The sequence below is a fragment of the Camelus dromedarius genome, chromosome 16 (genome assembly GCF_036321535.1).
Source record: "Camelus dromedarius isolate mCamDro1 chromosome 16, mCamDro1.pat, whole genome shotgun sequence".
NCBI lineage: Eukaryota > Metazoa > Chordata > Mammalia > Artiodactyla > Camelidae > Camelus > Camelus dromedarius.
Window position 1 is genome coordinate 30,264,511 of NC_087451.1, and position 26,031 is coordinate 30,290,541.

At 52.4% G+C, this 26,031-nt stretch overlaps 1 protein-coding gene and 1 pseudogene across 6 annotated transcripts in view; both read right to left on the reverse strand.

The window, feature by feature from the left end:
• Positions 1-3,087: 3,087 nt before the first annotated feature.
• LOC105092163 (uncharacterized) lies at positions 3,088-5,040 on the reverse strand (annotated as a pseudogene). The gene has a single exon (XR_837427.3). The product of XR_837427.3 is annotated as an uncharacterized LOC105092163 (transcript).
• TNRC6C (trinucleotide repeat containing adaptor 6C) overlaps positions 3,088-26,031 on the reverse strand; it is a 113,887-nt gene continuing 90,943 nt past the window's right edge. For 3 of the 5 annotated variants that reach the window (XM_064495464.1, XM_064495463.1, XM_031469189.2), the window contains exons 12-23: positions 25,679-25,825; positions 23,731-23,850; positions 21,563-21,646; positions 21,133-21,364; positions 18,945-19,112; positions 17,635-17,826; positions 17,034-17,177; positions 13,693-13,809; positions 11,554-11,748; positions 10,849-10,919; positions 10,225-10,364; positions 3,088-6,051 (exon numbers count right to left, since the gene is read on the reverse strand). In XM_064495464.1, coding sequence (XP_064351534.1) covers positions 5,691-6,051; positions 10,225-10,364; positions 10,849-10,919; positions 11,554-11,748; positions 13,693-13,809; positions 17,034-17,177; positions 17,635-17,826; positions 18,945-19,112; positions 21,133-21,364; positions 21,563-21,646; positions 23,731-23,850; positions 25,679-25,825 — 1,971 coding nt within the window. In that variant the 3' untranslated portion in view covers positions 3,088-5,690. The remainder of the gene's footprint in view (positions 6,052-10,224; positions 10,365-10,848; positions 10,920-11,553; positions 11,749-13,692; positions 13,810-17,033; positions 17,178-17,634; positions 17,827-18,944; positions 19,113-21,132; positions 21,365-21,562; positions 21,647-23,730; positions 23,851-25,678; positions 25,826-26,031) is intronic. The other 2 variants (XM_064495465.1, XM_064495467.1) reach the window with 1 other exon arrangement.

Sequence of the window (26,031 nt, forward strand, 5' to 3'; positions counted from 1 at the left end):
GGTGGGGCTTCGGTGCTGGGCGCAGGGCGCCCTCTGCCGGCCCAGCCCCGGATGGCAGAGATGGACGGCACCGCAGCTTCAGACGCTGCCCCTCCAGCCTGCGCACAACTACGGGGATGGAACAACTACGGGGCGTGTCGAGGGTGATAAACTGATGCTCTAGTGGCTCTTGGTGGTGGGGAGGAGGGCCAGTTTAGGGAGGGACTGGGGTGGGTCATTGGCTAATGAGCCATGGGGAGAGGAGCCTACAGACAAGAGGCCGGCCAGTTCCTAGGCCTGTGGCAGGAGTGACTGGTGCGGGGTGACCTCCGGTCCTACCAGCCTGAGTCTGAGGAGCCTGGGGGATGCTGAGAACCCGAGGGTGCAGAGAGGAGGGGACTAGGCTGTCATAGCCTCGGTGCCCACTGACCGCAGGAGCCAGGGCAGCAGCCCCAGTGGGAGACAAGCTGAGAGTGGAGACGGGCCCCCTGCCCTCGTCCCAGAGGGGGACCTGGGAGAGCAAAGCCTGGCCGAGTGGCCGTGTCAGGCCCACAGGGAGCTGCCACTGCCGTTAGCAGTGCTCGCAGCTGGGCCCACACCAGCCCCAAATGGCCCTCGTCTGAGGATGGTCCCACGGGGGCGCTCCGGTGTTCCGCAGACTCGGCCCCAGAGGCTCCCCAGCATCAACCAGACCTCCCCAGGTGCCCTTGATGCCCCGGCAGGTCAGGATTCCTGGGCTGGCTGTGGCCGACCCAGCCTGGCGGTGCTTAGGGACTCTACGAGGAGCTGGCCTGACCTGGTGGTATGAGCGCCGCTGGGTGAAGCTGGGTGGGGAGACCAACCTGGGCTCTTCAGGGCCCCCCTCCCGCAATACCTGCCTCTGCATGGAAGGCACGGACCGACCGCGTCCAGTCTGACCCGCGTTACCATCCGTCACGATCTACCGGGCCCCCTTCACCTGCCTTGCGACAACTGCGAGGTCAGGACACACTGCTTATGACGAACAGGTGAAGGGTGTTTTGCAGACACCTTGCGCAGCGGTGAGTTGGTGTCCCTGGCCATTGACTCAGGCGCTCATCGAGGTGTCGCTGTGAGGGCATTTTGTAGGTGTGTTCAGCACTCACAGTCAGTTGACCTCAAGGAGATTATCCCCACTAATGTGTGTGGGCCTCGGCCAATCAGCTGAAAGACCTTAAAAGCAAAACTGAGGTTCTCCAAAGAAATTCTGCCCAGGGCTGCAGCACCAGCCTGGCCTCCGGGCTGCAGCCAGCCCTCTCGACACATACAGCTATCGCCTGTCCACGCTGTTTCTGATACAGACGTGGCCTTGAGGTCCTCTGGCTGGAACATTCCGTGAGGGAGCCCATGTGGGGCTGCGGAGTCAGGAGGGCCCGGAGTTGACCTTACTAGCTCGCGGCCTTGCACGTGTTCTGTAACCTCTCCCGGCCCCGTTCCTCACCTCACGGGGCTGTTGAACATCGGACAGTCCTACGTAGTGCTTAGCACCGGGCCTGGCACACAGTAGCTTTGCTATTTAAAAAAAAAAGCAAAAAGCTAGCTACAACTGCCAAACAAGACCAGCTGACTCTTGGAAACTGCTATTCTGACATTTTTTAGCAGTGTTTCTACTGTGAAACCCGATGCAAAGCTGACACGTTAACTGCATGTTTCCACCATGATTCCCGTGTAGCTTTTTCTTGATTCAGCCCAGATGTTCTCTTCCTGCAAGGAACCTTCTTGACATGCCTCCCCGTCTCCGTCTTCCCTCTTTTCCGTGAATCTGCGCCTTGCTCCTCAGCGCCCAGGGTCTCACCTGCCGTCAATGAACCTGCTCGCCCTGGCACCTCTCCGGCGTCTCCTGTCCGTTCCACAGTCCTTTCCCTGCAAACCACACTGCTACCCACGGAGCACCCTGCCTTCTTCGCCCACGGCCTGGTTGGAATGATCAAAAAGAAGTGCAGCTCCGAGCCTGGACTTTTTCTTGATTCAGACACCAGGCCGCCTCCTCACCTGTGGGTCCCAGGACCTGCCCCGACTCCAGGAGGGAGGCAGTCACTCCGCTCACGCCGTGCTCCCCACCTATCCCCTGCTTCCCCCCGGGCTGTCACTCCTCCATGAACGTCATCCTCTGGACATTGCTGAGGCCCTGAACTTGCTCTCGGGGAGCAGCGCTGGGACAGTTGGCTCCCCTGTAGTAACTCCAGACACACCGGCCCCAAGCGGACACTGGTGGCGGGCTTGGCTCCCAGCGCCACAGTCGCTCCCTCCAGGCTCACACTGGGATGTGGGGTCTGTGCTGATCATCCACGTTCTGAGTTTCATTCTTCCTTTAGCCTTTTGGTTCCTCTCCTGTTTATGACCCTTCAGGGATCTCTTCCTCAACCTTCTGAAGAGGTTGGTCACAGCTGGAAGCTCACCAACCGGGACCCCGTCTTCCTGGTAAGACGCTGACTCGACCCTAGGGGTGGAGAGAGAAAAAGACACTCATTGTGCTGGTCTCCGAGCAAGGTCACAAGGGACAGTCCTGACGGGACAGAAGCAGTGGTGCTGGACTTACTGACGGTCACGGTAAGCCTCCCGGGGCGGACCTGAGTCAGCAGGCCCAGTGTTCCGACCTCTCACTGCCGGCCTGCTCGCCGCGGGGGAAGGCGCCGCTCTTTGTACGCGCCGCCCTGCCGGCCGCGCCGGTGCGAACGCTCCGCTGCAGTTAGCCGCGGCTGCCCCGCAGGCACGGGAGCGCGATGTCTAGCGAACACCGAAGCCCTTCCCGACGCTCTTCCCTCCGAGTGTCGCTGACTTCCAGCCCGGGTCCTGGGCGAGAGGGGCAGGGGGGTCCCCCGGTGGCTGCCCCGGGCAACACTGGCGGCTGGCGGAGGCCACGGGCTCAACTGCATCTCTCCAACAGTAATGAGATTTCAGTGCAAAACCACAAAACAAATGATAAAATTACGGAAGCTTGGAGTTTATCTAATTATATGTAAACTCAGGACAGCGTAAAAAGACACAGGAGATTTGTTACACAGTAGGACAGCGCTCTCTCCCAACACATGCAAAGTGCATAGTGATGACAGCTGTCCTTGGAAAACAAAGAACACATTTATTCCAACAGCCAAGAAAAAAATTGCAGTTTATTGAGATTCAACAAAGCGTTGTACTTTTGAAAGCAACTTTCGGTGCGTGTTCTTCGACAATCACATTCTATGAGGAGAAACATTAAAAGCCACAAACTTGTTTTTTTTTTTTTAATCTCAGAGTTACAGACATCTTTAATTCAAAATAAAAGGTCAAAAAAAAAAAAACCCAACAAAAAACAAAAACAAACAAAACAAACTCTTTACTTCCATCCCCAATTTAAAAATGTCAGGAGGTCTCTACGACTCGACGCTAACGCAGCAGGGAAGCTGTACGTCTGGGCCACGCGCGTGTGTCTGATGCGGGTGCACGGGGGCGTGTGCATCCAGCACACAGGGCGCGTGTAATGGCAATGAGATGCAGTTACTCTGAGGAAGGTCTTCTTAGCGAAATACACTACTGAACTTGAGAAAAAGTCTTGAACCAGTTTGTGCATAGTTCGTGATCCTCTATAAAACCAGCTTTTGTTGATCTGCAATTTTGCAGGAACTTTCTTTTTCTTTTTTTTTTTGTTTTTTTTTCGTTTTTTATGTTTTTTTGTTTTGTTTTGTTTTGATAAAACCATTAAAAAGCTAATTAAAAAAAATGTAATGCACAAGTTTCCTGATCAGGCAGGCAGGGAGCACAATGTTCATATATTTTTTTTAAACATACTTGAGGGTATGTTACTCCATTGTCTTTCTTTCTTGCCAAACAATCAAAACATTGATCATTTTTAAAACATAAAGCGATTTTTAATATATAAAGCACTCTTCGAACATCTATCTCCTTTGAGTCCATTATTTGGTACATACGTAACTGCTACACGTTAGAGATTAGGTATCTTTCTTCTTTGTGTTTTTTTTTTTTCTATTTTCTTTTTTTTTCTTTCTTTTTTATTTTTGTTTGTTTTTTAATAACATCTTCAGTGCTAGGAGTTGGGTTACAAAATACATGAAATGGTGTGGAGCCGCCCCTCGGGAACCCTGGCTTTCCTGAGAGCGCACCCGCGTGTGCAAGACAGTGACCACAACTCGTCACCTCGAAGAAGGGACAGTCGACAGAGTCCATGACGATGGCCGAGGGGAAACAACACTGTTCAATCCCAGAGCTCTGAAGTAGCGGGTCTGCATTCTGAAAATAGTTTTCTTTACGACGGAAGTCTTTTTTTTTTTTTTAATTCCTTTTTAAAATTTTTTTAAAGTCTGAAGGAGAAAAAAAAGGTCTGTAAACAGGTGGGAGCCCTAACCCCGGGCCCCTCCGAAGCAGTCACAACCCACGTCCAAGTGCTTGTCTCCGCTCCTCCCGCGGAACCATCCATCCTCTACAAGCAAGTATCTATGGCCACAGTTCAGCAAGAGTTTTTCTCTTTAACTTTATATTCCAAATGGAAAAATGGTGCAATACTCTGGTAATAATTTTCTTGCATGAGTCCACAATAAAAAGCTGCTAAAGGTAGGTATACATATTATTTCTCCAGAGATATACACTGTAATTTTTAAACGCAATAACAGAGTCCTTGAGTAAACATTTACACATGAATTGTCACCGGCCCTGTCCTATGAATTTTCTTTAATGTATAGGATTAGCTAAAGGAAGGGCAGGGACACTCAGTGCAAAGTTAGAAGCTAATTAATAATAACAAACGTTTGACCAATGCGCCAAAAAAAAAAAAAAGCGCACATACTGAAAAAAGGGAAAACCCACAGTTAAATCCTTCACGCACTTAACACACGAACACAGAAAGTGTGCACGTACACGCACGTGCACACACATTCTGTTTCAACACACACACACGCGCGCACACACACACTCACACACATAGGCTGTGAACTTAGAAATTTTTCCTAGAGCCTGTTTCTGCGTACTGATGTCAACCTGGAAGTGTAGAATTAGACTTAGAAAGTGTTCACATTTCATTATTGGCCTGCTGGATTCAAGTATTTGCATGTTTGATATGTCTCTTTTTTTTTTTTAACTTTTAAAAAATATTTTTTGGGATTAAAAAAAAATGACATGAAAAAGTAATGAAACAAGGGAAATGTGCATAGGCGGCTCCGTGGGAACGGAGAACAGATCGCAGCCCGCTCCTTCCGCTCGGCTCCTGGTCCGGGCCGCCGGGACCGCACCCAGGGGTGGGCGCCAGCTCCCCCTGATTACGGGGTCCGCCTCTGGTAATGTGCATAATCGTCACAGGCTCGTTTTAAATAGGCTTTCTCGTCTCCCTCCCGCCCTCCCCCCTTGATAAAATAACCCTTTCCAGCCCACAATCTGAAAAGTGCCCTTCATGATAGAACTATTCTAAGCAGCTTTTATACTTAAAAAATCAAAATGACAACACACCGTACAAACATAGGACGACACAAAATAAAAAGCTGTGAGAAGCATCCTGTCATTCCACGTGACACTGACCCCGCGCAGCCCGCACTGTCTCGGGAACAGTTCGCAAGGGCTGCGGCCAAGGTTCGTCTGCAGTACTGGACAGAGGTACTCGAAAGGGCTGCCGGGCTGCTCGGGGCAAGCGGGTCCTCAGCGACGCCGGACTGGAAAGGGTCAGCTCCCCCCCAGTGCTGATGATGGGGGTGCCCGGGGTCCTGGGGCTAGAGGGACTCCCCGCTGAGCAGGTCGCCGGGGAGCAGCGTGTTCAGAGGGGTGGGGCTTCCGATGACTCTGCCGTCGTCGCTGCTGGGGGGGCCCCACAGGCTGCTTGAGTACTGGGGGACCCCGCCCCACAGCAGGTCGCCGCTCCCTTTGCCGGCCAGGCACGGGGGGTTCCAGTGGCCGGCGTCGCTCCGCACTAGGCTGTGGGAGCTGCCCGAGGCGCCCAGCCGCGGCTGGCCGGCCCCGCTGCTGGACTGCCAGCTGGAGGTGGGCGGCAGCGCCTGGCCCTGGGCCAGGAAGCGGTTCACTTCTTCCTCGCCAGCGAACTCGGCCAAGATGGTAGTGTTTCCCAGGACACACCTGCAGGGGCAGGGCAGCAACGAAAGTGAGAGCTGGGTTTTTGAAAAGATGAACAAAATCGACAAACCTTTAGCTAGACTAACTCAGAAAACAAGAAGACACAAATAAGTAAAGGCAGAAATGGAAAGAGGAGACATTACAACTGATACCACAGAAATACAGAGGAGGCGCCGACCATCTGGGCACCTGCAGGAAATGGTCCAAGTCCTAGAAACACATGATTTACCAAGACTGACTCGTGAAGAAGCAGAAAATCTGAAAGGACCAATAACGGGCAAGGAGACTGATCCGTAATCAGCTGACTACTCCCAACATGGAAAAGCCCAGGACCAGACGGTTTCACTGGTCAATTCTACCAAACATTTAAAGGAGGGTAAAGATCAATTCTTCTCAAACTTTTGCAAAAACTTAAAGAGGAGGGTACACTCCCCAGCTCATTTTACAAGACCAGTGTTATCCTGATGTCAAAGCCAGATCGCACTGCAAGAAAACCAGACCAATACAGATGACTACAGATGCAGAAATTCTCACCAAAATATTAGCAAACTGAATCAGCTCATGAAAAGGATCATACACCACGATTGCGTGGGATTCATCTCTGGGATTCTGGCAGCGGTGGCTCGACATTTGCAAATCAATAAATGGGATTCACCACATTAAAAGAATCAAAGGCAGAATCACATGATCATCTTAGTAGATGCAGAAATACAGCCGACAAAACACAACATCCCTTCATGACGAAGACTCCTCTACGCGCAGGGAATTGGCAGGACAGGCCTCAGGGCAGTAAGAGCGGCGCACACGCAGGCCGCTAGCACCGCGCTCAGGGCTGAGGCTGAGAGCTTGTCCTCTGACGTCAGGAACAAGACCAGGTGCCACCCCCAGCCGTTCAACACAGGACTGGAAGTCTTAGCCAGAGCAAGCGGGCGAGACAAAGAAATGGAAGGTGCCCAAGCTGGAAGGGGAGAAGCAGAATGCTCTTTATTTGCACGTGATGTGACCTCATGCGGAGGGAATCCTGAAGACTCTGCCAAAGCACTGCTGAAACCAATCAAAGAATTCAGTAAAACTGCAGCTGTGCTTCTACACACTAAGAATGAAACATCTGAAAAAGAGATAAAGAAAAAGAGTCCCATTCACAATAGCATCAAGCACAATAAAGTACTTAGGAATAAATGTAACCAAGGAGGTGAACGATCTCTACAAGGGAACCTGTGAGAGTTTGATGAAAGAATTTGAAGACGACGCAGATGGAAAGCTAACCTGTATTCATGGGTTGGAAGAGTTAAAACTATCGTTAAAATGAGGGGGAGGGTATAGCTCGAGTGGCAGAGTGCATGCTTAGCATGCACGAGGTCCTGGGTTCAATCTCCAGTACCTCCTCTAAAAATAAATGAACCTAATTACACCACCCCCCAAAGAAAGTTTAAAAAACTCATTAAAATGTCCATACAACCTAAAGCCACCCATGGATTCAGTGCAATCCTTATCATATTCCAATGGCATTCTTCATAGAAATAGTAAAAACAATCCTAAAATGTGTGTGGAACCACAAAAGACCCCAGGCAGCCAAAGCAAACCTGAGAGAACAAAGCAGGAGGCATCAGGCTTCCTGGCTTCACGCGCACTACAAAGCCACAGTTACCAGAAGAGCAGGTGCTGCATAAAAACAGACACACAGACCAGTGGACCAGAACAGGGAGCCCAGAAACAGACCCCCACACACAAGCCAACTGACATTCGATACGGTCACCAAGAACACTCCATGGGGAATGGACAGTCTCTTCGACAAATGGTGCAGGGAAAACTGGGCAGGCACAAGCAGAAAAAAGAAACTGGAGCCCTCTCTTACACCACTCACAAGAATTAACTTGAGCTGGATTAAAGACTTAAAAATAAGACCTGCAACCATACAACTCCTAGAAGAAAACACAGGGGGAAAGCTCTCTGATATTGGTTTCAGCAATGAAATTTTGGACATAACACCAAAAGCACAAGCAACTAAAGCAAAACTCAACGAGGGACCTCATCCAACTAGAAAGCTTCCACACACCAAGGGAACCATCAACCAGGCGGAAAGACAACCTATAAAATGGGAAAAGTGTTTGCAAACCAGCTGTCTCATAGAGTTAGCATCCAAAATATATACAGAACCTCAGATAACTTGGTAACAACCAAAAAACCCCCAAACAATCCAAATACAAAATGGGCAAAAGAACTAAATAGATATTTCCTCAAAGAAGACAGAAACGACCAACAGACACATGAAAAGATGCTCAGCGTCGCTAACCGTCAGGGACATGCCAATCAAAACCGCAGTGAGACACCCCTCACACCTTGGCCATCATCAAGAGGACAAGAAATCACCAGTGCTGGGAGGATGTGGAGAAAAGAGACGCCTTGTGCACTGCTGGTAGGGATGTAAACTTGTCCAGCCACTATGGAAAAACAGTATGGAGGCTCCTCAAAAACTTAAAAACAGAACCACCATATGATCCAGCAGGCCCACTCCTGGGTTACACATCCGGAGGAAATGAACAGGGTACTGAAGAGATCCCTGGATGCCCAGGTGCACTGCAGCATCACTTACAACAGCCGAAACAGGGAAACCACCTAAGTGTCCGTCAACAGATCCGCGGATAAAGAAGATGTGAGACACACACACACACACACACAAGAATATTATTCAGCCATGAGAAAGAAGGAAACCCTGCCACAACCTGGATCAGTCTTGAGGGCCTTCTGCTAAGTCAGCTAAGTCAAATAAATACTGCATGGTATCGATCACATGTGGGATCTGAAAAAGCCAGCCTTGCAGAAACAGAGCGTAGGCTGGTGGTTGTCAGGGGCTGCAGGCGGGGAGGCAGGGAGGGACTAGTCAAAGGGCACAAACCTCCAGTCAGAAGACGAGTGAGCTCCGGGGCTACAAGGCAGCTCGGTAACTACACTCCGCAACACTTCCAAGTCACTAAGACAGGAGATCTTAAATGTTCTCACCACAAAAAAGAAATACTAACTACTGCCCTGATGTAGCTGTCAGCTCACTACAGTGGTAGCCACACTGCAATCTACAAATGTGTCAAACCAACATGTCCTGCACCTTAAACTGACACCATGTTGTATGTCAGTTACATCTCAGAGAACAAAGACTCAAAACAAACAAACAAGCAAGCAGGGCAGGGGTCACATGAGCGGAGGTCTTCCTGTGTCTGCCTCACTGGCTTTCCGTTTTTCTCCTTTTAATGGAACAGTGCAGCTGAAGGCTTCATGTCACAGGTCCCCCAGAAGCAGTCCTGCAGCTCACGGGTTGTCACTGCTACTCCCAAGCCTGGCTTATGAACTTTTCTCCCCCCCTCATTTTAGACTCTAGCTGCTATGCTGTGTTGGTGTGGAGAGCACCTTTCTAAGGAAGTGTGTGGACGCACCATTAAACTCGAGCATCGTTCAGGATGGGTGTAATTTATATCCTAGGCTAGAAGCAGGAACAACTAATTTCCAGGGTCCACATCTCAAGTGACGTCGTTGGATAGGTCTGCTCACACATCTCATCAAAAGCTGCAGGGACCTTGACGAGGCCAGCAGTGGGCACACACGTGCCGAGTGCCCAGCGCTACCTGGTGGGGGCGCATCGTCTGTCACCAGGCTCTACGTGTCCTCTCTTGGGGTGGAGGTGGTGGGGGCTTCCCTACTGGAGGGCAGAGCCGCGGCAAGTCAGCAGAGAGGACACCAACATGTCACAAGACACCTATTCTGGTGTGAACTGTGTTCTCCCTAAATTCCTATGTTGAAGCCCTAACCCCCAAGACCTCATTGTACCTCTGTTTGGAGGGAGGGTCTTTAAAGAGATCATTAAGGTAATATGAGGTCATGAGAGAGAAACCCAATTCGCTATGGGTGTCCTTATAAGGAGAGGAAGTCAGGACATACAATACTCGGACTGAGAGATGACCGTGTGGACATGGGAGGGGCAGCCGTGAGCAAGCCCATGAAAGGCCTTGGGAGGAGCCGCCCCTGAGGACATGCTGGATTTCTGTAGGATTTCCAGCCTCTAGACCATGAGATAATCGGCGTCTGTGCCCGAGGTCCCCAGGGCCACAGGACCCGCCCACTACACCCGGGCCCAGCACTGCCAGGGTGCAGCACGGGGCGGCCGAGGGCAGGGGAGCAACGTACATGTGCAGGGACTTCTGGGCCTTGGCGGCTTCCTCCTTGGAGCTGTACCGGACCACGGCGTTGCCCTGCGTCAGGTTCAGGTGGAATGTGATGAGAGGCCCGTGCTGCAAACACAGCGTCCGCAGGGTGGAGCCGTCGATCTGACGGGGAAGCAGAGGGGGAGGGACTTCTTCCACCGCGCTCGTCAAAGCAGGTGTTCAGGAAGTCCGGGCGCACTATGCGCTGGGAAGACGCCTCAAAGGGGCTCAGTATACGGCTTTAGGATGTTAACCTTCTGTACCTTGTCATCTACCTCGCAATTGTAAAATCTTGGACATTAGAGTTACATCTGATGAGCGAGGCTAATCAGGAGAAGAACACACTGTCTTGGCTCTGACCCCCTCTGGCCAGAGCGCACTGCGCAGAGCCTTGCGGCCCCTAACCCGGGAACGGGGAGGCCACGTCGTTCTGGAGCGGGTAGTTACGGGTGAGCAGTTCTGTTCATGAGGGTAAACTCTTTAAGCCTCAGAAGAGTGAAAAGTAAGCAACTCCCCAGGAAGGGGGTTAAGGACCCCTGGGCGTGTCTGCTCGCTGGGGCCGGAGTGAGGCTGGTGAGACGCACCGCCCGCCCGTGGGTGCCCGTACCTGGGGCGTGAGGTTGCGGAGAACCAGCCAGCTGCTCGTCCTTCCTGAGGTGTCGGTGCTCCAGGCAGACCCTGCACGAGCCCAGGGAAGAACTCGGTCAACCAGGCCGTGCTGCTCAGATGGCTCTCCCCACCGGCCATTTCTCGTCTCACCAGCACGGACGCAGCACAGGCCAGACCCGCAAGCGCCAAGCCTTTCTCAACCTTTGGAAACTGACCCAGACGCACAATCCCTGACAATCCCTGCAGACCCCTGGGGGCAGGTGTGGGGCAGAGACTGGAGAGTCGCCTGAAAGGCCTGGTCTCCCCGCCCTCTAGAGGCTAACAAAAACACAGCAGACGTGCAGGGCTGCTGTGAAACGTTCCTTAAATTCTCAGGCCCCCGCCCCCACCTCTTCCCGCAGCTCAGCAGGGCCGAGGCGGGAGGGTGGTGCTCTCCCACTGGGGTCTGTTTTGGTTTTGGCCCAGAAAGCCCTGTGGAGACCGACACCCTCGTGCTGGCTGAGGGGCCTCGCTGAGGCCCAGCGAGGGGGCAAAGCGGCGTGAACACCCGGCGCGGATGCTGCAGCCCGGGCAGGGGAGCTGGGTGGCTCCTCGGCCCTACCAGGGTCCAGGGTCCCTCCTTAAAAAGGAGATGCAGGACCTTCCCCACAGGCGGAGCAGAGCAGGCGGGGCCGCCCCGCTGGGGCAGGAGCAGGATGCGTACCCGAGGAGTAAGAGCTGGTCCAGCCGAGGGGACTGGCTCCCCAGGTGGAGGAAGGCTTGGGGTTGGTGAGCCCTGGAGGCGGCCTTGTGGGTGCAGTAGTGTTTCTGGGCACTTTCCACAGTTCGTGAGACAGAGAGGCTTGCGTGTGGGAGGCAGGGCCGGAGGACCACGTCGATTTAATGTCTGACAGTTTACCTAGAAAGGCAGAGAGACGGAGCTCAGGCATTCCTGAGACAGAGAAGAAGCGTCGCAGCGGCGTCCGGGGACTCACACCGGCGCCCTGGCTCCAGCGGCCCGCGGGGGCGAGGTGAAGCCCCCTCCCGAGAACCACAGGCACGCTCTGCGCTCTCCTGGATTTCTGCCCAGAGACAGAGTCTGCTGGTGTCCAGTATGGACCCTGACAGTATTTCTGATACTCAACTTGCTAAATGTTCCAGCCACAAGTTTGCCACCCGGAAAACAGCATTACTGGAGGTCAGTGCTCAGGCTAACTCATCAACATATTCTGCTGGGACGTGTCCCATAACAAATTCACCAAGTTGGGGAGGGTACAGCTCAGTGGTGGAGCACACGCTTAGCATGCGTGAGGTCCTGGGCTCAATCCCCAGCACCTCTACGAATAAATAAATAAACCTAATTATCTCCCCTCCACCAAAAAACCAAAACACACGAACTAACCACAGTCATGGGTGGAACGCATGTATTCTTTACACTATTTCTTTGAGTCTAAGTCCCATTTCAAAGCAACACCCGCTCTGACATAACTGAACTCACGTCACCAGTGTATCTTTACAGCTTTGAGACTGGCTCTCTGTGCCTGCAGAAATGGGCGTGGCCCAGGCGCCCTGAGGGCGGAGCCGTTTGGCATCTTGGAACCTTGGTTGGAAGAAGCATGTTTTAAGGCTCTTTGGGAGAAAAAACAAAACCAATAATGATCACCAGCCTCTGCCCCTCCCGTGCCCCGGGGTGCCTGCAACGCCCCCCTCAGCGGGCGGGCGGGCGCAGTGACGACGGGAAGCATAGAGGTCACTGTCACCGAGCTCCTCTGTCAGCACAGACCCTGCGTGCACCGCTCCTTCTACCCCGGCCACCAGGTCGACCGCAACTTCACAACAACAAACGCTAGTCTGAGCAAAGGGGCCGCTAATCAGAAAAGCAAAATGCCTGGGAAGATGCTTTTATTTGCCCATCTCTTGAGCTACATGTGTGGAAATATGAGAGGCCTAGTACATCCCTTCTAGACATTAGAGAGAATAAGCATCAGAAGGAATAGAAATAATCCAGAAGCTCTTTCTTTTTTTTAAAATACGATGCTAAACTGGATCACAACTCCTTTCTCCCCCAGGTATTGGTATGAAAGAAAGAGAACCCCTAGAGCGTTCTCACACTGGTTTCAACAGAGCCTGGACGGGGAGGCTGCTGGGATGCGGAAACATGTCTGAAGAAATGCATAAGCAGTAAGCCCTCTTTACTTAAGTTCCACGTTATTTCATAAACCTGTACACGATGTGTGTGTGTCCACATCTCTTTACATTCTTGTCTTACAACTTCCAGACTCAAACTCCTCTGAAGTCATTATGACAATTCTCAGTGCTCCTCCGAGCCTGAAAGAAACGTCTTCCTCGGAATACCGGTAACGTCTACAGGGGTGAGGGGTAACCCAGGCCCCGCATCCATCCGGGTGGTGGCAGCGGCCATGCTTTGGGTGCTGGGAGTTAAGCACGGGGCTGCTGTGGCCTCCTCGTCCCTGGCGAACGCAAGTAGCAGCAAATTCCCAGGAGCGGCCACCTCCACGTCCGTACCCATTGCAGCCTCTGGTCTGCAGCCACAGGGGGAAGGGGGGAAGCAGATGCGCTTAGGCAGCGGCCACCTCTTGTCCTGCGCTGGGTTTACATAATCCCAAGATCTCTGCACAGCCCACGGAGGAGAGGTCACCACTCCTGCTCCACGGGGTGGGGTGGGGGAAGCAGCTGTGCCCAAGGTCCCCCCGCGGCTCAGCCAAGCTCAGGCCCACTCTCTGTCACACCACGGGCCCCCAGCTCAGGTAGGGGCAGACAGACCACCAGGAAAAGCCAGGCCATCAGTTTCGTTGGGGAAAGAAGGAAAAGGCTACCTGCGAGTGGGGAGGCGGATGCGTACCTGCGATACTAGGCGCGGGCGCAATGCTGCTGAGAGCGCGGCTGTGGCCGGAGGCACCGAGCGGCCAGGCACTCGAGGAAGGCAGCGTGGCGTTCTGAGATGATGGTGGGGAGGACCCTGCAGGACCAAACGCGGCACTAAGACGGCTGAGCCACTCCGCCTGGGCCGAGAGTTCTACCAACCAGGAACCAGTCTCCTCCTAGGCGGCCGTTCTCGGAAATGGCGGAAAATGAGAGTGAGACGCGGCCAAGATCGCGGTGAGATGGGCATGCCACCGCCTCTGGTGCCCACGCCGCCGGGAGGGCCGGGGGGCGGGGGGGGGGGGGGCGGGGCGGCAAAGACCAGAAGCAGAAGACAGTTCCCACCAGAATGTTTACGACAGCACATCAGAGTTAAAGGCTCACACTGATTCTCCCTTCCAAGGAAGATAAAAGTAAAACTACAGGGCTGATACTCATCTTTTCATTACCTCCAACAACAGCCACAAATTGAAAAGCAAAATAAAACTCCAAGCTATCTGTTACAGATCTTGCCGTAAGAAGACAGCACTGTTTCTCACTGGGAAGGCTCAGGGAGCCCATTGCCCGCATTCCTGCTTCTCTTTTGAACATAGGAGTAACGAGGACAAATACGAGCCAGTAACTGTCAGCGTGAGCTGTTGTGTCCCCAGAACCGCCGTTTCCTGTTGAACACCCTGGCCCCGCTCCTGGGTGGGGGGGCCGCCCCTCCTCAGTTCTCTGAGAAGAGCAGGGAGCCGGGGAAGGAGGAGGGGGAAGGAGCGGGAACGGTGTGGGTTCACGCAGGGTGGCTCAGAGCTCTTCTGACTTGGAAAGTTTCATGCCCCGTGTGTGGAAGCTGGCTGGGAGGGACAGGGGCACAGAACAGTCCGGCTGTCACACATTTATTACCACAGACATTATCTCAAAAGACTTGGGCCTCCCCCAGGGCGGTGCACTGAACAACCTCAGGGGTACCTTCTTGGGGTCTACCAGGTGTGTGGCACCTCCCAGACTTGTGCAGTTTACAGCCTGCACAGCTGTTTACAGCTGCTCTGTTCTAACTGACCTCCTTAGAATGTGGCACCAGAGCTGAGGAAAATTAAAATTTATTTGTAATCTGCAGGTCTTCAATTTTAAAAAGTGCCAGCTTTACTGACAACCTAATGTTAGTTCCTAAAACCTCTGCTTTCATTTACCAATGAAATGCATCAACCCAAGATCCCAAGCTTACAGACTATTTAATATTTAACCCTACAAGGTACTTCTTTTGTAATTAACACAGGAAGGTACTTAGATTTTAACAGCGTGCTAGCTTTGAGATCTTAAGTTTAATAGTGGAATTTGCTCCATGAAGTAAGTTATAGTTAACTTTCCTTTTTAGAATCAGTGTGTCAGAAGGCGGCAAGGGCACATTTTACCATTTTGATAATTATTTACCTCATAAAGGTTAAAGCTATAACATCGAAATAAGTACTTGGCTACAGCAAGTTTTTAATATCAAGTTGGAACTTAATACCAATGGCAATAAATAAAAACCAAAAATGTAAATAGAAAACCAACACCAAGTATACTCAACAAAACAGAAAATCTCGCCGAAAATACGTAAATTAATAAACCGACATCAAGAGCTTAGCAGCTTTCTGATTCTCCTCCTCCTCGGCTACATTTTCTTAAGTTTTTTCCCTCTATACTTTAGACCAAGCTGATCATTCAAATATACAATGGCTTTTGTGGCTTGGCCCTGAGTGGGGTTGGTCCCAGGGACGTGTTGGGAGCGGCACATGGGCCCAGAGGGGCAGCAGGGGTCTGGCCCTCGCAGTTGACTTCCAGCCCCAGGGTCGTGGTGCTTTTTGTGAACGTATTCTACATAAAGATACATTACTCGTTCTGCTCCCTCTCTCAGATAACGAACCAAAAGGTGGGGGAGCAGGGTTTCCCGGGTGTGGCCAGGTCACAGGACAGAGGGGCAGCCGCCCAAGACTCATAACGTCCCCGCGCTGGGTGTCCGGCCCCCAGAGGTCCCACCACCCCGCTTGAGGCCGTGCTTGCTGGCCCCGCTGCCCCACAGCTGAGGTCCTGTCTCTGCCCACTGGATGCCAGCGCCTCTCTGAGGCTTAGTGTCTCTCTACCGTGATGTCCATCTCTGCTTAGCTCTGCCCTCAGGACTCACTGGCCCCCAGGCTGCCAGTGTCACGTGACAGCACCTGCATGCACAGGCGGAGGTGGCCAGCGAAGCCCTGGGTGCCAGGGGACCAGGGGTGCCCATCGGGCTCTGGGCAGGAAGCCCTGCTCTACGCAGAGCAGCCCAGATTCCTCGCACCTCCCCGCCGTACCCACACACACACCATGCTCTCGGCCTGGCACAACCCCGTTGCCACACCTGGGGGCTAGGTCCCACCTCTGGCTTGTGCTTCCCCCGTTCCTAGTGCCTCCCCCGTTCCCATTGCCTCCAATAGGCTCCATTCCCCACCAAACCACTCCTTTGTGCACGATGGCGGGGAGGCTGCGATGCCCCTAAGAATAGTGGCACCACCACCTGGAGTGCCTGGCATTGCACAGAAAGGATGGTCTGAGTTTATGCCACCTCCTACCCCAACCACAGGCCCATGCAGAGTCCTGCCACTTTAAAGAAGCATGAACAGGAAATGCCTCTCCCGCATGGGCCACTCTGGAGTAGGAAACCTAAATGAACATTTTGGGAACTATCCATGCGGCTTTGTTAGCGTGGAGTGTCGCTGGTAACCTGGCTATTCCTTTCCATTGCTAGGACGCTGGTGAGAAAACTCCACCAGCAGGAGCACTTAGGGAACGTCTTTGTCTGAGGGTCTCAAGGGAAGGCGAGTTACTGCCCTTCTGCCTGCTGCATCTGAAATTATATTTGTTTTGTAGTCTCACAGCTCAGCTCATCACTTCCTCCTGCTGGAACCTAAGTCTGACACGGGGTGGGCACAGCTTAGCATCAGAAGTTTGTGCCAGGAAAACAGTCCAGGGGAAGAATTTCAGTCTTTTTTACCAGATTGTGTGTGAAGGAAAAACAGACTGAGATAGACAAGTAGAGTCAATTCATTTCTAGTTTAAAGAGATTTCAAGTGGAAAACCTTTTCATTAAAAAACTCAATGATTAATGCTGTTATTTTATAACACGATGCTCATAAAAAATGACGTTTTAATAAATCCAGCAAAAACACTGAGCCTGAATCAATCTCTGTGTTCCTGTGAGCGCTGCGTAACATCTGACACTGCTCTGGGGGCTAGTGAAGGCCCCTACCGATGTGCCTCACACTGTCCCCGCCTCGCCGCCCCCACCGTCCCCGAGGCCCGAGTGCCACTGCGGCCCCTCACCTCCACTCTTGAGGAGGTAGCGGTTGACATCCTGGATGGTGGTGTTGATGGTGGGCCCGGTGGGGACACTTCCAGGAGTGACGTCTGGGTCATTCTCGGGATCTATGTTCTGAAGTCCTTTCCATGGAACTCCAGGATGGAATTCTGGAAAATTCCAAAAATTGAAAATCAAAACATGCATGTTAGAGTACCTTCACATTGCTTCATGATCATTTATAAAAATGTTTACAATTTGCTAAGTAGGTTAAGAGGTACACTTCAGACTTTCTTCAGTAAATCACCAATCCTTTGGAACAAACTAGGGATCACAGCTGCCACACTGAGCACCGAGACAGTGTCCAGATGGGGGGATGCAGCCTGGGCACCGCCGAACAGACAGAATGCAGTGCCCTTCCCCGTTCTCCTCCCACCTGGCTGAGGGGCTATAGGAAAGGCCCAAGGCGCCAACCACATCCGCCATTGATCTGATAGGCGCATTACCTACGGGGTCAGTGCTTCCAGGATTCTGAGCTCAGGCCCTGCTTTCTCTTGGGCCTAATCACCCCCCACAGGCCTGAGCACGAGCTGCTCTGCACTGCACAGCAGGGGTGCACGCTCTTACCTGGGGGCCAGTTGATGCTGGAGCCATTTGAGATTTTATCACTGTCAGATTTGGCACGTGACCAGCTATGGGGAACAGCTACAGGAGGGCTGGCTGGTGACTCACTGCTCTGGATTAAATCGTACCGGCCATAGGAGTCGTCGATGGAGGACTTAGCTGGAGGCCCAATGCTGAGACCTCCAGGGATAGCACCTGGGGGGACAGAAGGGAACAAAGAGTGAACGGGGACCCCGAGCCCCCAGTGCCAGGCGCCAGGCTGTGCCCTTCTCTGGGGTGAGGGAGCTGCCAGACTCGGTTTGCCCAGCACTCTCCAGGAGGGAGGGACCCTTCCAGTTACTCCAAACTTCGCCCTTGAAAGACAAACTCTTTAGGAACCGTTTCAATTTGTAAAGTTAGAATTCTTGATGAGATGCACACACGCACCACGGTGAAGCTCTCTCGGGACAGCCTGCGAGTCCCCGTGCTCAGCTGTGTCCCTGTTGTTCTCTCTGTCTCTCCCCCTCGTCTGCTGCCCTCACTTCGGAAGGACAAACCGGCAGGTGGACTCAGAGGCCTAACCCCACTGCCCGGGCGACTGAGCTCTCTCTGGCCAAGCAAAGTGCCGATGGCACGGGATGGCTTTCTTGTAGAATTAACCACTAGGAAGAAGAGTCTTCTCAGAATGCTCTGATGTCCAGAGGGAATGATACACCTTCTTAAATTTCCTTTCCTGTTTATGCGACCAGGATATTTAGAGCTAAATTCAATGTTTAATAGGAAGACGCCCCCCTGTGGTTATCAGCATTTTTGCTGAAGATTCAGACCCGTCGCCACCCGCGGCCTCCGCTGCGCGTGGGCGTTTACACCGCTGCTCGGTCTGCGCTGAGCTGGGCCAGCTGAGCTTTCAAGGGGTCTGGCCACTGAGCAGCCGGGACCCTAGGCGCTCTGGAACGCAATGGACTGTATATATATTGAACTCCTGAGGGAACACTGGTTTATACCACTATGTAAGTTTTGCGGGCACAACACTGCATTTCCACTGTCTACACCACAGCGAGCTCACCACCAAAAGCTCAGTTTCCACCCGTCACCACACAGCTGACCCTCTTTCCCCACTTCCCCCTCCCCCCGCCTCTCCCCTTCCAGTAATGACTCTGTTCTCCGTATCGACGGGTTTGCTGTTGCTTGGTTTGGCTTCTTGGGATGCAGTATTTTTTTATTCAGCTTTCAGCCCTGAACTCTCAGAAAAGAATCGTAGTCAGAGTTAACAGGATGAGGGTAGGTGCGAGCAGAACAGAAGCGACAGACCCCGGCCCTCGGCGCGGACGTACCATGCTTGCTGGGGTTCTGGTCGAGTGGGGAAGCAGCACCGGGTAAGCTGTCCATCGGGTTGGGGTGTGTCCACTGAGGGAGGCGGGACTGGGACTGAGACGGGTCCTTCACCGACAGACCACCAGTCATGTCCATGCTGTTGACATTCATGTTTGGGTTCAGTCCAGCTGAAAATAAAAAAGCCATTAGGGTAATATCTGCTCTTCCTCTAAATCATTACTTTTTAAGGCCCTCCTAGGGAGTCAATCTACGTATTAATTCACAGCCAAATACTTTATAACTTTTAATCCTGGTGGGAAGAAAAACCTTTTTCGTCTTTTTTGGGGGGGGTGAGGTAATCAGGTTTATTTATTTATTTTTAGAGGAGGTGCTGGGGATTGAACCCTGGACCTCATGCATGCTAAGCAAGTGCTCTACAATTTGAGCTACATCCTCCCCTCTCCTTTTTGTCTTTTTAATAACACACGTTTCTAAGAATAGTATTCCTAAATTAGGGTGAAAATGGTACCAAGTAGTCTTTGATTAATAAGACCAATGATTCCCTTCATTTTACTTGTTTTTGTGCCAAATATGGTTCTGAAGCTTCTTGGTCAGAGACCACAGGAAAACAGATCAAGTCCAAACAATTAGGAAAACCTTTTCTGATGTTAGGGCATCTCACAGAAACTCACCAGATCAAGACGAGTTTTTCAGAGAGTGTACTTAAGTACCAACAAACGAACAGGCTGGCAGGGAGGGTTCACTTCACCAAAGCCTGCTCTTTAGGAGTTAACATCAACCTCCTTTAAAGGACTTGAACTATTTCAAAGCGGGGTGCCGCCTCACGCCCAGCTGGCCTGGTGCGCTGGCTGAGGTCTACTTCTTAGAGCTGAAAGCGGGCATGTAATGGAGCTTGTGACAAGGACTGCCACTGCGCTGGGTGATGTGTATTAGTTCACTTAACCTTTAAAAGAATCCTATGAGGTGAGTATTCCCACTTTACAGATGGGGAAAGTGAGGCGGAGTGCAGTCAGGCAGGTTGTACAAGTAAGTGGTGAGCTAGCTGTGAGGGGCGGGGAGGCAAGGTGGCAGCCCGCCTCCTGAGTCAGGCTGTAACTACGAGAATGCCCTGCTTCTTAAACACAGCGCGCGGCAGCGGGTGGGACGCTGATGGAAGGACACAAGGATCAGTTTAGTGTCTGCCAGTTTCACAGCAGAGACACACACCCCAATCGCCTATCAGGGAGAACGTGCTCACGTGATCAGAACACACCTCTCCTCCGAGAAGGTGGCCACATCACACAGGAGGGGACAACTGCAGCCCAGGCGTGCCGCCGCTCGGCTGGCCGGGCCTTTCTGGGTGCACTGTCCTCTCTGGGACACTTATCCCCTCTGCCCGCAGCTGCAGGCGCCCCCGCCAGCCTGACAAGCATGTGGCACCGCCGCCTGCTCCTAGACTCTTACAGCAAAGTCCAGCTGACCCTCCATCGAGGCAGGGGAGGGGCGCCAACCATCTGTGCGGTCACCAACTTGGGTATAGCTTTACAGTCGGCCCTCCGGATCCACAGCTTCAACCACCCACAGACCACGTAGCGCCGCGCTGAGTATTTATCGAAAAAACCTGTGTGTAACTGGACCCATGCAGCTTCAAACCCGTGTTGTCCAAGGGTCCACCTGTGCCCCCATACAATCACCTTCCTGACACATCCCTTCTGTTCAGTCTTCAGTTCCATAACCCGTGCCCCTCCTGGCCAGCCTGTGTGCCCCCGAGGGTGGCACCACGCTGTCCACTGACCTGCGGGTTCTGTGCTGGGCAGGCGCCCTATCGGCTGACCTGGGGGGCTGCACAAATCACGCCCTGCCCTACAGGACTGTATGGACAACCGCTGCTCTTTAGAAGTGGCTGCTTCCCGTACGCCCGCACACCTTTCCTGCTCCTGGCGGGGAAGGCTGGAGGGAACCAGGGTTGGAACAAAGTGCAGACTCCGCAGCGGAGACGAGATTGCTCTGGGGCGCTCACCGGCACTGCCTGAAAAGATTTTATACTGAAAGTACTCATGGCTGCAGCAAAACTTGCTCTGTGGGAGCCAGCCAGGGCGGCTCCCTAACGAAGGAGCCGAGACAGCTGCTCCGTGGCTCTGGCTGGAACTCACTTCTGCCATGCAGCTCAGCCCCCCAGACACATGGGGTCGGCACACGGGGACTCACCGAGAGGGTAAGGAGCAAAGGTGTTGGGTGAAGACTGCTGTTCTTTGGTCTGCAGGTCGGGGAGGCCGGGGGCCTGGGGGTGCGGGGGGAAGCTGTCCAGGGCCGATTTGCCTGCAGAGGGGTGCAGAGACAGGTGCGGCGGGGGCGGCGGCGGCTTCACGAGCAGGGCCTGGGCCAGCTGGCGCTGGTGCTGCTGGATCTGCTGCTGCAGGTTAGTGATTGTGCGCGCAACCTGCGGGCGAGACGCGTGCTCAGCGGGCTGGGGGGGGGGCCCCAACGCGCGCCCACCTCCTCCCCAGCCCAGGTGGCCCGGGGACTCTAGAAAGGGGAGGCCCAATGAGAGAGAAACCAAGGACAACGTAAGAGCTCGTGGACAAGGTCAGGGGAGGTCACAGCCAGCGAATGGGCTGAGCCGTCCGGGGGCGCCTACTTGCTGCTCCTGCTGTCTCATGGGTCCGGAAACGTTACGCTGGGCCTGTAACATCTGCTGCTGGATCTGTAAACGTTGGTACGCCTGGGGACAGAAAGAGAACCCTCAACAGGTTGTAAGGAAGGCACCAACAAATGGTTCGACTTCTGCATATCAGTTAAAAAAAGAGAAAATGGCCAGGAATCTCGGGCCCCTTGCCACACTGTGGTTTAAGCGTATTGTGTTCTAAGCTAAGCATACTGTGAGGCTTGAAGCATTTTTAAAAGGAGGAATGTCTTTCCAAAACCTTTCTAGAGCACAGACTTGTAAAAAGTAACTCAGTCAGTGCCCTGTGGAGTGTTGGTAATGAGGTTTGTCAGCAAGTATTTTTTAATTAATGAAGAGATCAAAATTATTCTGCTTGATTCACACAAACTAAAAATAAAAAGAAATGAGGAGAAATTTCATTTTTTGGGGGGGGAGGTAATTAAGTTTGTTTATTTTTAATGGAGGTGCTGGGGATTGAACCCAGGACCTCGTGCATGCTAGGCATGTGCTGTACTGCTGAGCTCTGCCCCTCCATCCAAATGTACTCTTATGATGATAAAGACCCGAGACCAGGGTGGCTCAGACAGTGTGGCAGGACAGTGGTGATCAGCAGCCCTAGATGATCACAGAACGATGAAGGCTAAAGGGCTTTAAGTGCCAGGAGCCACATGTGACCTCAGTCCACACAGACCCCTGGCCATGAGCCGCCAGCGTGAGCAGCAGATTTTTCCCACACCAGTGCAGAAGGTTTGACCGTTTACTTTAAAAGTTGGCCGACTGTTGTCAATTGTTTTCTTACAACATGGATTTTTGGGGACATTTTGGGCAAGAGAGTTTATCAAAACAGAATCCAAACAGAGGTATAGATTATACTACTAGAAATGCCTCATTAATCTGTAAATTAGAGAGGAATAAAACACTTAAGCGGTCCTTATACGCTCTAAAACCTAGCCTTAGGATGCAATGAAACTTCATTTTTCCATTTTTTCTGGGAAAAATGTTAAAATAATATACCTTGTTTTTAAAGCAGAATACATTACACATAATTCTTTGACACTAAAGGGGCCAATAAAAATTACACATAAAGGAAAGATTCCAGGACATCAGCATGACCATTGGCTCTGCCTCATGTCAGAATCCAGCCGTGCCTCTGACGTCACCGAGGAATAGGAAGTGTCCTCTGCAGGAAGAGCTCTAACAGCCTGCTTCCTGGTTGTGCCCTGTCCACCCGGGGTCAGTGGCCTCCTGGCGGAAGCCCAGCTGCTGCCCCTTCTCCCAGGGGCCTTACACCGCTCCCTCAGTGTGAGAGGTCCAGTTGTGGCCCGGACCCCACGTCCAGGGTGCTGGCCACCTCCCTGCATTGCCGTTGGTCCCCAGGACACCCCCACCCCACCCTGCCACTAACTGGGAAGCTGGACATGCAGACTGGTCAGACACGTGTCTAACAGATGCCAAAGGGTGAGCACCGAGTGCCAGGCCCTCCTGTAAGTAAAGCTTGACATCACGGCTTTGCCTACAGAGGGCCTTTTATTCCTTCCTGCATGACTCATTTTCTAGGAGACAAAGCTGTTGGACAAGACTTCTAAATAAATCAGGTGGCAGCATATTAAAGAAAGAAAGAGAGTGGGTCCTTCAGTGAATATACATCCAGATGCACCTAGGGATACGACATGGCATTTCACGGTAAAAGCAATGAGATCACTGAAAATTAAAAATTCCACAGATGTTAAGTTATAAAACTCAGGAATGATTAGGCTACATCAGCCTTTCTCAAGAGGGATTTGAGAGACAATTAAGCCCTAATCTCTAAGGCGTCTACTGAATGTAAGGAAGTGACTTCTGCCTGGAGACGGGTGCTTGTGGACACCACCCGCGGACACTACCTGCTGTTCTGGGTTCTGGGGTTCAGGGCGATCAAGCAGGCCTAACCGTCTGACCCGGGAGACTGCAATCACCAACGGCCCGCTGATCACAGAGCTTGGTGAGACCACCCGTAAGGAACAGTGCACACACTTGAGGGGAGCCGCAGGGACGCCCCCGGCGTGGACGGCGTGCGGTGGGAGCTGCTGTCCCTGCCAGCGTGCGGGAGCGGGGCCCCTCCTCCGTCCCAGGCCCGCGGCCCGGCCGCTCTGCCCACTCACCAGCTGCAGCTGGTAGAGCTGGTTCAACATCGTCATGTGCTGAGGGTTAATTGGCGAGGTTAATAGTGCAGGGTTGAGACCAATGTTTTTTGCTGCAAACTGCAAAAGCTGTGCTTGAACCTGTCAACACAAAACGCACCATTAGTTATTTACTTGGCTATGTAGTTTTTCAGAATCAAAACTGACTAACTAAAAGAAAATTATCTTTGTCTCATGAGTGAACTTCAAAAGCTTTTAAAAAATTATGACCGTTTTAACATTAGTCGTTTACTCGCTTTTGTGGACAATGCAGCAGGAAAGGAGGAAGGAAGAAGGGAGGGAGGGAGGGACAGTCAGAAAGAGATTTCTTCCTCTAAATAGTCCAGTAATGAATGAACTTTCTAAGGCTCTGGGTTTCTCCTGCCGGTAACTGATTTCACATTCTGTCAAAGTGAGAAGGAGTGGGCATCATGTGAGAACCGGAGACTGTGCAGGGGCGGTCTCACAACGGTGCTCTCACTCAGTCTGAGCCTCACGGAAGTGGGGAGATGCGTGTGTCTCGGACCAGTCCCCGCAGGAGCTCGGTGGATGGCGCCACTGCCCCCGACCAGAGGGCTCGTCCAGGGTGAGCAGTGACCCTACTCAAGTTTACACGCTCGGGAAGTGGTCTCCCTGGCTCAGAGGACCAGACATTCCTCTCAGGGGGAACTGACTCTGTTAACCTGACTCCCTGTTTAACTGGAATTCACTGCTCTGAGCCAATCAGGGTCCTGACATTGGCCAGTTCAGTGTTTCCCGCCATGTGCTTTGTAGGTTTACCACAGCATTTACGCAAAAAGAGCATTTTTTACTTTTATAGTTGTGTAATGGGTCTTAGAAAAACGCTGATTTTTCTATTTATGATAGATAAAGTTTTCTTTGAGAACAAATTTATCTGAATTAAGAAGGCAAATCAATGTAAAGGAAACACATTATGTGACAGTTGTGGGTGGACACGGACGCGGGACACTCGGGACACGGGGAGTGCTGAGTGTGGGAAGGCTGCTCTCTGCTCTCCAGGAACCCCCCTTCCCCTGCCCTCGCTGGGGTGGCCGTGCCACTAGGTGTGGGCAGCAGGATGTGTGTGGATGGGTCCGGCAGCTCCTGGGCCAGGCTCTCCTGCCTCCCCTCCCGTGTGGGGAAGTTGCTGGGGCAGGGCTGCGGCCTTCTGTGCTGTCCCCTGAGAGGGAAGGGCATGTCTGTCTTCTCTACGCCTCTGTACTGTGCGGTCTGTTTGTTGTAGTGGTTTACAGTGTATCCTGTTTAATGAATTTAACTATTACTTTACTCAGACTTCAGCCTCTCAACTCAGTGCACAGATCTGGGGTCAAACAACTGTGGAATGATAATTACTTCCAGCTGGTTCTATGATGTCCGATCACAGTCTATTACTAAATATTCTATAAGGGATCAGGATTGTAACATTGTAACTAAAAACTCAGTCCAAAGTCTAAAATGATGGACCGTCCTAAAAGCAAACAATATTAATGTGAAAATAATTGATATTATGCTTGAGAGCTATTGCACAACAAGATCCTTTTCCTTAATTCTATTTGATTGTCTTTTTTTTTTTAAGTATCTCTATGGGAAAAAATGATCTAATACTAAATAATAAACTTAACTAAAAAGTCTACAGTCAGGTCCTACTGTATACGGTCACACTGGGTTTGTCGGTCAGCCCTTCGCAGCTGCTCAGCCGGCTCTCCTCTGTCCTAAGCGACAGTTCACTTGCTGCTTTCCTCTCCCCGACCCCAGGACAAGTCACTGGCTTCCTCTGAATAGTTTTCTCAAGGCCAGGACAAAAGTCCATCACTGCTGGTGTTGGGCACCTCTCTTCACTTGGGCACACAGCTCTGCTGGAGGTGTGGGCAGTTCTGGACCGTCCCCCGGGGCCGGAGGACCAGCTAGGTGACTGTGCGCGCAGGCTGACCTGAGGGGATAGAAACTGAGGCACTTGAGCGCGGAGACTGGGCTGGGAGGAGCTCAGGGGCTGCACGGGCGGCGGCGGCGGCGGCTGCATGGTCCTGGCTTGTGCTGCTCCGCTGCTGCCAAACATGCCCAGATTGCCACTCGGGGTCTGTGGGGAGACGGGGGCCTGTCACAGAGCTGCCACCGGAACACTGAGCTGGGGGACACGTGGTCTCCCTAGGCAGGGAGGCAGAATCACAGCCCCTCCTACCACTCTCAGCCTGCACCAGAGGGGCTTTGAACACATGCTGACTCAACTCAGCACCGACGACACATCAGCCCGAGAAGCCTGCCTGTGCTTCTAAATCGCAGAAG